The sequence below is a fragment of the Limulus polyphemus genome, unplaced genomic scaffold (assembly GCF_000517525.1).
Source record: "Limulus polyphemus unplaced genomic scaffold, Limulus_polyphemus-2.1.2 Scaffold1637, whole genome shotgun sequence".
NCBI lineage: Eukaryota > Metazoa > Arthropoda > Merostomata > Xiphosura > Limulidae > Limulus > Limulus polyphemus.
Window position 1 is genome coordinate 17,899 of NW_013667247.1, and position 12,148 is coordinate 30,046.

The window sequence follows — 12,148 nt, forward strand, 5'->3', positions numbered from 1 at the left end:
TTATTCACTCAGAAACAAGACGTGTTGGTAGGGGTTTATTTTCAGCAAGACAGTGATCCCGAGAATGTAGAAAGTGTAGTGAAACAATACCTGGAACCAATAAAGATGCCGATGGAACACTTACAGTCATGGTTTAACCACACAAAGTCTCGATACAAATATTGTTAAAGCTGTATGATCTTCAAATTTAATCTATTAAATCTCAATTTTCAAGAGAAACTTACTATCAAGTCGTCTGTGGTTTTCAGAATTTCGATTGTAGGCCTGTTGAATACAACCTCAACTTTCACTCTTACCCCTTGTCCTTTTTTCGTGCAGAGGTGAAGATAAATTTAATTAATGAACACCCCCGGTTTCCATGAACCCCGGACTCTTCCCGAATTCGATTTTCAGGACTCATACCGAAATTCCCGCCATGTTCTGTTGAATCGGATTTATATGGAAACTGAGAAGGTCAAAAGGCAACCAGAAAGACTCAGCTAATTTCTGGGGAGTAATATAGGACATTTCAATCTATATTTCACAATCATATAATTATATATGTATGTGTGTGAATTATTAAACCCATGGTAGCATAAAAACAAAGTGTACTGTTACGTTTGAAGAGAATACAACACACACGTGCCTTTTGCAACATGTTCACTTTTCCTTTGTATTTTATGTAATAAGGTTTGTACTAAAGATTAAACGACCATTTAGTTGCAGTTATTCACTTATTATGACTCCTGAAACGTATCACTTATACCTTCCCTAATTAATATCCAATACTATATATCTATTATTAGTTTTTTTCAAGTATAATAAACAAACTTTAACGAATTGTTTCCCAATATGCCGTATCATTTGTTTTAAAAGTGCTATTGTCTTATTCAGAGAGTAAAAAAAAGTAGTATAAAGCTGAAGCTTTTATATATATATATATATCATATGTAACAAACATTAAAGTATTTCTATAGGTAACAATTTTACTTAAACTTAGTAGGGCGTACGTATTTTAAAGAAAATAACTTTCTGTTATAAAAGTGATTGTACGTTACTCAGCCACGAAGCTATTTTCACGGATTCATCACCGTGAGCTAATTTCTAGCTTACAGTTTAAAATAGACTGTGTATTTGGAATCACGTTTACCTGCTTCACTGGAGGAATATTTCTATTCACCAGTATGTTTACAAGATATGCCTGTATGTACAGGTAAAAAATAAACTCTAAGAAAATGCGAAAACATAAACAAAAGTTAACAAGATGCGCCTAAGGGTAAGATTTATTACTCATTTGGTTGGCTAAGTGTCAGTTTAGTTTTTATTTTATTCAAGATTTTCCTTATACAACATTTTCGTAAGCCTAATTTGTTTTTTGTTATTGTTTTCTTTGCCCATGTTTTATATATGGAATGGTTGTGAACTAATATCACTTTTAATTTCTCGAAAGGTCAGAATTAACCAAAGAATACATAGTAGCAAGTTTCCCAAATTGTTACTTAGAAATTTTAGTATAATTGCTGACGTCACATAATGTACATATGTTAAGATGTTTATCACTATTATTTCTTCAAAATTTTGTTTTCATTGAAAAGTTTCTGCTAATTGCAGGCGCGGGTTGATCCTGTGGTAGAGCTCTGGATTTCGGAGCTGGTGATCCAGATTCGAATCCGTGCGATACCACAAAATATTCCTCTTACTTTAAGCTGTGGGTACGTTATAATAGTGACAGTCAATTCCTTAGTTTGGGCGGTAGGGTGCTGCTGACTGGCTGCCTTCCTTCTGGTCATCAGTCACTCAAAATTAGGGATGATGGCAGATAGCTTTGGTAGCTTTGACATAAAAACAAATACAAATTCTACCAGCTTTTGTTTGCTTAAATAATATGAAAATAAAAGTAAAGTCACGCTGCTAGTTGAACTGACTGGATTAATTCACAAGGCCCGGCATTGCCAGGTGGTTAGGGCGCTCGACTCGCAATCTGAGGGTCGCGGGTTCGAATCCCCGTCCCATCAAACATGCTTACCCTTTCAGCCGTGGGGGCGTTATAATGTGACGGTCAGTCCCACTATTCGTTGGTAAAAGAGTAGCCCAAGAGTTGGCGGTGGGTGGTGATGACTAGTTGCCTTCTACACTGCTAACTTAGGGACGGCTAGCGCAGATAGCCCTCGTGTAGTTTTGCGCGAAATTCAACAACAAACAAACAAACAATTAATTCACAATGAACAAATTTGAAATTACATAATATAAAGTCTTATTACAATACCATTTCAATTAAACAACTCGGCCAAAAACAAACAGCATTTCACATAAAGGGAAAACAGTTAGTATATTATTTTAATGAAAGAAATGTCTGTTACGATGGGACCACACAATGATGGAGATACGTCATCTGTGTAATTACATTTCTTTTTCGTGAACCTCACATGCAAAATGGAAGTACACATACATTTTACCTTAGAATCATGTGTTGTTGGGTAAACCCGTCTGTTTGTTTATGTTAGAGTAAAGCCATACTAAGCCATCTACTATTTCAACCGCGGGGTATTGAACCCCGGATTTTAGCATTGTAAATGCGTAAACTTACCGCTATCCCATCGGAAGATAATCCCACAATTACTGCAAGAGTTGAAATACTAAATATAATTAAAGACAAATCATTGTGGTAATAAGGAAAGCTTATATCCAGAAGAAGAATTAACGTTTCCGTCTTCATAATGGTCAGAGGTCTATATAAACAACACAATGCACAGCGAAAACGCTAGGTTAATACATATGTCAAAATAAAGAAAATTGCTCTTAAACAACCATGTAATACAGTTTTCAACCTCCCCTCCGTCCACACACACACAAAAGGTTGATCGTTTTTGTAAAGCGCATTTGACCTATTTTGTCTCTGATAATGTGGTACAGTGGAGTTATTTATCATTCGACATTTATCGTTATTTTATTACTTGAATAAACGAAAAATTAGACGTGTTAAACTAAATGACTTTTAATTAACACAAATCTCTCAGCTTTACGGATTTCACACCACAAAAATAAGTACTAAAGGATGTCAAACTACAGAGATGGATAAAAATTTCATTTTAGGCTTATCGTTTTGTCTGCACCAAATTATTGATGAAAACGACCTTTTGTTCAATGTCAAGACTTGCAGGGCTAGCCCATGGTGTCAGCCAAAAGTCTAATGTAATGGGCGTCGTCAAGCGGGAGGAGTCATCGGGTGCGAACCTTTTGAACGTAAATTGCTTTTTGATAGTCACGGAAAATTAAATCTAGTGTTGCTGAACATGGGTTTACAGTTTTGTATTCATAACTTCTTTAATTTGTTAATGTATTTCTTCAATCTGACACGAACCTTGTTATGAACCGTGTATCGACTCACGGCTTACTTAGCCCTAGCCCCCCCCCCCTCATTAGTACAGCGGTATGTTTGCGGACTTATACTGCTAGAAACCGGGTTTCGATACCCGTGGTGGGCAGAGCACAGATATCCCTTTGTGTAGCTTTGTGCGTAACAACAAACAAACACAACTTAGCCCTACATGTGTTATTGATTTCAGAAATTATCCCCCTTTCTGCCGACGTCCATGAATATGCTATTTGTATACAAGCCTAATAAAATTCTGGCTTTGCCAGATTCAGCATTTTACACCTTAAAATCGAATAAAGTAAATACATGTACATGCGAAAGTACTGAGAGACATTAATTCAAAATTGTATTAGAGGTCCCCTTCTTAGGGTGGTTCATAATTGATACCCCTTGATGCTTGAGACCCCATGCAATTGTATGGGTTGAAGTTGCATTCCTTCTAAATCCGGCATTCATGAGGCAGAATTAATGAAATTTGTAATTAGAAATTGGTATGTATTTAATATTTGATAGTAAGTATCTCGAAGCTTAACACAGTTTCATGTTCTGGAAAACATGATATGTAGTTCCAAGTTGTTGTTTTTACTTAATGTGCGATTCTGAACAATAGTTTCGACTATAGATTTAGGCTTCAAACTAAACCGTTAATCGACCCCCCCCCCCCAGTGACACAGCGGTACGTTTGCGGAAATACAACTTTAGAAACCGGGTTTCGATACCCGTGGTGGGCAGAGCACAGATAGCCCATTGTGTAGCTTTGTGCTTAGCTTTAAACGAAATAAACCATTAACCGAATTTTTACTTGTAAGTAACGTATGCGCTTCATATTGAAACCGCATGTTGATTTCGAGTGGAAAGTCATGTTATTCTGTTATTGAGAAATGAAAGCTGGGGAGAAACGGGCACGTTTTCTTATAATTTCTGTAAATAAACCAAAAGAGAAAACTTTCAAAGTCAGTCCCGGTAAGAAGTTTAAATACTATCACGAGATATGCCGGATTATTAATGGCGTAGATAATTATATTTAAAAACATGTGGATTTACGTCAGAGCTTTTCATTTATTGAAACTTACGGTAATATTTTTCATTTTAATTGGTTGATGTCGTGATTTTTATTGAAAGTATGCAGAATGGCTGTGAGTCTGTCCGCCAATGGTTCAACGTTAAGTCTGAAGGCTTATAACGCTGAAAACAGGGTTTCGATTCCCGTGGTGGGAATATACTGTGCATATAGCTCATTGTGTAGCTTTGTGTTTAACTACAAACGATTAAAGCTGTTAGTCTGATGTATTTATTCTTGTACAGCTCTTTTCTGAACTTTAGAATAGTTGAAAGAAACGTTTACAGTTGTCATTAATACTATTATTTTTGAATACGAATATGTTTGAGAGTGGCTGAATGATGAGTGCTTGTATGTAGTGCTACATAAGAAACGTTAGTAGTTTTTGCTTTAAAACTATATTTAATTTACTTTCAGATGAGACTATGGAAGAAAATGGCAGTAACTTGAAAGTACGTGAAGTAGGAGAATTGCTCCACGCCAAATATGCCATAGTTACTGGTAGGTTCCAATTGTTAAATCAACGTCGTCATTAAGATTGTATAGACCAGTTAGGCAGCTCAAAAATGTGAGGGGATCCTCGTATAACTCCCAGTGATGAACACCACAAAAATAGATGTGTTCATGTTTTTCCCCGGTGGGTCATTGGTAAAAGTACAGGACTTAAAATACGGGGTTCGATTCCCCTCTGGGGACAAAGCGCAGATGTTCATTGTAAAGCTTTGCGCTAAACAAACAAACAAAAGAGTTCATGTTATGAAGTTTAACGTACAGAAATAAGACTTTGTTCTGTTAATAGAAAAAATCGTTTTGTTGAAAAATTGGATTGGAATGTAAACGTATGTAAAATTCTGTTTATCATGGATCATTGGAGTAGCAGTATATAAACATTTGTTGTAATATATCAATATTTTAAAATACAGTTTCTTCCTTTACTTTTGGACACCAGTTTACATAAAGAAACTGAAAATGCAATTCGGTTTGAGATCAGATCTACTTCTTGCTAGTGTTTCGTCAATTTTTCATAATAACTGATTTAGTAATAAGCTGTTTAAACTTGTGGTATTGTCAGGTTAACTATTTCCTCAATAGCTTTACATAAATCCACTTTATAACAGAAGGAGTAGCAAGATAGATTAAGAAGTATATCTGAATTTAACTAGACTAACTGAGTTCAAGTATGAAAACAGACTGCAATTTTTATTTACATCAGTGGAAAAATACAATGTGTGTACTTACTTTTTGGACACGGAATGTCTTCTGCATTCTGATTTAACATAGGGAAGGCCGTAATGTCTAGATTACAACTGCTCTATCAGTGAAGGGCACTGCTGTCATTGACCTTCTTGCACAATTTACGTTTGCTTGTTTGTTCGAAGTTAAGCACAAAGCTACACAATCGGCTATCTGTGCTCTGCCCATCACAGGCATCGAAACCTGGTTTCTAGCATTGTTAGTCCACGAACACACCACTGTGCCAGCACAATATATAGCATTACAGCAATATTCTCTTTGGGCAGAGCAGGAATTTTCTGTAGAGAACAAAGACAGTTAAAACGAAGTCAACGTAATGGTATTCTGAACCACATGTTATGTGAAAACTGCATAGACTTAAAATAAACGAAAGTTTTTGAAAATTTCTACATTAGTATAAGAATGTATAAATTGCATGGTATGCCTGCATACCACACATTTCCTTCTCCTTCTGTTTCAGGCTTGACCTTAAGCTGACAATTACATTTAATGTGGAAATCAATTAACTTCACACTCACACTATGGTCAAGAAGCACATTAGCTTTCTCTTTCCCCCATAAACAGGTAGATAAACAACAGGGATGTCACAACCCATCATGGATGACTACAATTCACACAGCAAAAATCAAGAACTCTTTAACTATAATTTAAAAATGTAATATAATGAAATAATAAAAATACAATAAGAATAATATATATATATAAAAAAAAGAAACTTATTAATACATATGGCATAAAAATGAAACTTTTTTTTATCAACATTGAAATAATATGATGAAAACCCTTCATACATCACTTATATAATACATCATCAATTTTAGATAATAAAATAAAATAATAACTACACATATACTCACACACACAAAAAAACATTTAACAAGTCATACACATATCAGAATATCCTTCAACATAGAAAATTATATTGTTACGTCTCCGTTTGTTAATTGATTTTCCGTAACTTCGTTCCGACGAAACTTAAGCGACACAAGTTCTTTCTTAATAAAAACTGGTTTATTCTTTCCAAATATAACTTTACCGATACACTCAACTTCAACAATCGCGCTAAACAAACGCTGTAACGTCTCTCGTGCTCTCTGACTGCAGTTCAATTACTCACTGTCTACCCACACACATTACATTCCCCTCTTTTATATACCAGCCTACCCTATCTAGCAAATACTAGAGCATTCGCCAAAGTACATGATAGTTCTAGAAACGTTGCGTCACAGTAGTCATGTGACTCGCTGACGCAACAATATACATATAAAAATTACTTTAATAATGATCACCTACCCTGCTTAGGAAGGAGTAGTCTGATACACTACATTTTATTATAAAGTATAAACCCTTTAACATAGATGCACATGGATCAATACATTAATTACAGTAAATGAAAAACAAACCAAAAAACAATTGACTACATCATTGAAACTAAGAATGAGAATACTCTCCAATAATCAAACAAAATACAAAAACACTACTCTTCTATGGCCAATAGAGAAAGAAAAATTTCCACAATCTTTACACAAAATAACTATTAAAAGTGATAGGAATACATTTAAGAATACCCTTTACCAATATACATAAACTTAAATGAAGCCCTTTACACTAATAAAAAAAACAATGTGTAAATAATCAAATGTAAAAATTTCTTATACACACAAAAGGATAAGGTTAAGAACACCATAATCAAATTAGTCTAATGAAAATACATCACAAAACTAACCATTTAACTAATTGAAATAATCCTTGACAAGAAAAAATACTGGAGAGAATTTTAAAGAATATACAAAGAGTTACCTATATATAATGAAATAAATAGCTTTAACAGTATTAATTACATTAATTCTTAATAGGCAATTAAAATCAGCACTATAAAATAGTAATGAACTTAATATATATATATATTATATATATATATATATACACACACAATACTTTAAAATTGAATAATCTATATATATACATCTATTAATAATATACAAAAATGTAAAAATAACCCAGAATCAGTGTGAGGCTCTGTTCTCTCTCACCTTATTCCCACCAGCATATTCTCCATTGCTACTACTATCTTGTGGTTGGCCACATTGGTGGATTTTAAGTCACCCTGGCTTTGGCCCTCTTGCAAGCAGAGCACCTCTTTCATCAGAGGTGAGAGCACATCTGACATGGACAATGTGTAGTTCCACTGCATCCTTTAGTGCAACATCTGATGAATGGGTCCCATTTCTTCTTGGCTCAACGTGATTACTCGTTGTGTAGCATCAACAAGGGTGGTATGGTCAAATGCTGGGTTGCTTGGAAGCTTGGTACCTCTGGGATTGAGAAGGTGTTCATCAATGCTTCCTAGGAGACCAATGCCTATGAATGCCTACTTGTATAAATTTTCTTACAAATCTGATATGAGCTATCTTATGCCATTATTGACACCAGATCCCTTGTACCTCAGTATATGTCACTTAGAACATTGCAGTCGACATATATCATAGATGAAAGAGCCCCCACCCCAAACAATACACTTTTTGTGGTACAAAAGTATATAGGCCTATATTAAAGTTGTAGCAATGGATTGAATGAGGAACAGTAATAAGTGGAGTTGCAGTTAACTAAATGATGTTACTTGTTCAGTCACACGAGAGTAACTCAAGATTTGGTGGTGAGTGAAGTTAACTAATTAATGTTATCTGTAATGCATATGAACCGAGACACCACTTATGAAAGACACTAGTGTATATGCTATTTGGAATACTGCTTCAGTAGAAGCCTAATTCTGGACACAGTGTAATCACTTGATAGCAACCGCAAAACCTATATTGTTGTTGTATTCCAGTCACACATATCAGAAAGAGGGGGACGGGCTAGATGGAACTTCCAACATAAAGAATGGGCTATTACTATCTTTCTCTCAACACCACAAAGAGATATGAATACCATTAGTATTTATAACATGTAGACTATACTACTTTCAAATTTTTTTCAGCACCTATTTTACATATTGCATTGGGTATAATTTTGTGTTCCCTATTATTATCATATTAATGCTTTTTTTATTTATCATAAATTGTATTTGGACATATTTCAATGCTCAGAAAAGAAAGAAAATACTAAAGTTACAGTGCCTGGTATCAAATCATAACGTTTTTTTTTACTTATTTCTTTATATATATTTGAGCAGACTGTGAATCTGTGAGTTCATGGTTTGAAGAACTGTTGCTGCAGGAACTCACTCTGCACACTGGGGCTGTGGGTTTGCTATAAAAGTTATGGTCAAATTCAACTGTTCAGTCACACAAGAGTAAACCAAGAGTTGGTGGTGAGTGCTATAAACTCATTGCAGTCCTTATAAAATTTGTAATGCATACTGATGGGATTTATACATTTTGATAATAAAGTTAGAAAAAAAAGAAGATACAAGTAAAATTTCTAAAGATATTTCAGACAACACATCCATCCTCTACTAAACAAGACCCCATGGGAGATACAAATCACCAAGAAGATAATCAGTATCATCTATCATTCAACAATCACCCATTTGACTCACAAAAAACATCAACAACCATGGGGCACAAGATCTCCTTCCTATGCCACTAGATCAAAATATTGTAGCTACACAAAAAAACCATCAAGAAAAAGATAACATCTCACCAGCAGAAAATGCAGCTATAAAAGAGCTCCAAACCAATGAAAAATTAACCAGAAAAGAATCAAACAAAGGGAAAGGTTTTGTAGTCTTAACCAAAAACAGTTACAAAAGGTAAAATAGAAGAACATCTTGAAGATGCATCCATCAATGCTACATTAAACAAAAATCCAGTCAAGATGGTCGAAGAAGAAATCAAAAAGATACTCAAATGTTTAGAAAAAGAAAATGGTTTGTCAGAAAAATTACTAATGGAATTGAAACCTTCTCACACCTGTGGATTAAAACCCTCCCATGGCCATATACTTGAGCTATATGGAGTCCATAAAACCAGACAAAATTTATTACTTTTAGTTTAACACTTACATACTCTGGCATGTCACACAGTCTTACAATTTGTTTTAACACTACTAGTAAACCTTGTATCCTTTTAACCTTTAATTTTTGTTTCTTAGCAGCTTATATTTTCCAACTTTTTGTTTTTGTAGCTAACCATAAACTATTTTGTGATTCTCTTATTTTTATATTTCATAGAAGTAATATATCTCATATGTTAGTATAGCTATATAGTTACTATCATAAGTATAATATAGTATTAGAACAATAAGTGAAACAACAGTAAGGTATGTTATGGCAGACTCAATAAAAAGAACATCACAAGCAGTTTTATAATTTAATGAATATAGTAATATCAAACAGTTTTATGTACTAGCCGTGACGAAGCCACAAAGGTGAAATGTTGGTTACAATAATAGTTCTCTTATAATTATTTGGAGTGTAAAGGTAGTTTTCTTTTCTAACTCTATTATCAAAATGCTTTCCTTATAGTCTAACAGTTCAAAATTATGGGCAAGGTTCATATACCCCTTTGTGTAGTTTTGCATGAAAATTCTGAAACAAGCAGTTTTTATTCCTCTTATTTTTATGATCTCAGTATACAGTTAGCAAAAGAAAAGTAAAACAAAAAAATAGCATCAATAAAAACTGAAGTAATTATGATGATGAGAATATACCAAACAATGTGTCTAATTGTAATGTACTAAAATAAGAGATTATTGGAATCTAACTGGAGTGCAGCATTTCTATTCCCATAGTTATATTCATAGTTATATGAATAAATTTGGTATTAAAGTTTATTTAATTCAATACAATTTATTGATATTATTGTTGAAAATCATAATATAAAGAAATTGGAAAAATATGGTTAACTTGTCATTTCTTTTTCCCTTTACAATGAAGATTTTTCCAAAGTACCTCATAATATTTATTTATGTTAAGATTCTTGCACAACATACAGTATTGCAGCAATAGCCTTCCTCCTCAGGCAGAACAGGTATTATCTAGTTCAGAATAACAAAGGAACAATGGCAGATAAAACTAAATCAACTTAAGGACTTTCTCTACCACATATTATGTGAAACCTGCACATAAACAGAATAAGTATTATAATATTATAAGAAGATAGAGATGCTTGTTATATTTATTTAGCACAAAACTATTTGAAATCAGTCTCACTATCAAAATCTGTCTTTATAGGAGAGAACCTGACCTTTTTATGTACAAAACAAACAAAGCCAGACTGCTCACATGTCACTCACATGACCTAAGACCACTCTTGCCTTATCACAGGGGCAAGAAGCCCTGAGCCATTACTCACTTTGCTGACAGAAAAGACAGATATCTATTTTGAGACATCATGAGTGAAGTCCTAGCTGCCTTTCATGAAAGGAAGCAAGTTTATTAACAATAAGAATCATCTCAGCTCTGTGTCCAGCTAGAGTAAGGAGAACTTTAGTTGTTTACTTGATTATCTTTCTGTGTTAACTAAAATCTGAAGAAACAGAAATTAAAAAGAAATCATATTGTGGTACAGGATGGCACCATGAGTTAGCTACCCTCTCATTTAATATGTAGATTTTTCAAAATTTCTATTTTTTTCCAGTTCAGTGTGGACACACAGAATCACTCACATAAACAACACAATTTTTCTTACTCTGGTGCACACAATACTCAGATACATTAATTGACCATCAGGCATTTTTTCTTACAGGGAAGATAGTTTGTCTTCACCATGGCATCTTGAGATGAACTGCTTTTTTCTCTGTCAGCTATTGTTCAAATGGGAGACACTGATTTGAAAAAAAAAACATTATTAAAGTTCTATCACTGTGAAAGTCTTATTTTTTAAAAAGAAGAAAGAACAATAAAATAACATATGATTTAACAGTTTTTATCATATTTTTATTTATTTATTTTGTTTGTTTGTTATTTAATACCCTGACATACATTAATGTTTCGAGATAGATGCTCTAACCACTGAATTACCAGTACTTCATGTGTTAAGCAGCTATTCTTTACTTTGTTCTTTATGACAAGTGTTTCCCAGTGGGACAGCAGTAAGTCTTTGGATTTACAATGCTAAAATCAGAGGTTCAATTCCCCTTGGTGGACGTAGCAGATAGCCCGATGTGGCTTTGCTATAAGAAAAACACACTCTTTATGACAAGTAGATTGGGCAATGAACTTGATTAATCAATATAATCAATTACTTATGAGCAGTGATTAGTGTCATGCAAATTAATCAAAATTACAATTAAACTGTTTAATGTCATTCAATGTCTTATAAATAAGCATACTTTACTGTCTTTTAAAAAGACTTGTATCATATGAAATAATTTCTTATATTGAAGAAAAACATTATGAATTACTTGCAGTTTGCTTTTTAATCTTTTGCAAAAACAAGTGCATGCAGCTTCTGCTTTGATTATTTTATGATCTGTTATAATGTCACTTAGAGGTCTATATTAAAAAAATTATATAAAGACTTAGAGAATAATAT

The 12,148-nt window shown here is 33.6% G+C and overlaps 1 protein-coding gene across 1 annotated transcript in view; it reads left to right on the forward strand.

Moving 5' to 3' along the window:
• The first annotated feature begins 9,250 nt into the window (after positions 1–9,250).
• Positions 9,251–12,148, forward strand: part of LOC106464391 (guanine nucleotide exchange factor DBS-like) — a 73,878-nt gene continuing 70,980 nt past the window's right edge. Inside the window, exon 1 of the mRNA XM_013924522.2 lies at positions 9,251–9,423. Within this exon, the coding sequence (XP_013779976.1) occupies positions 9,251–9,423 (173 nt within the window). The remainder of the gene's footprint in view (positions 9,424–12,148) is intronic.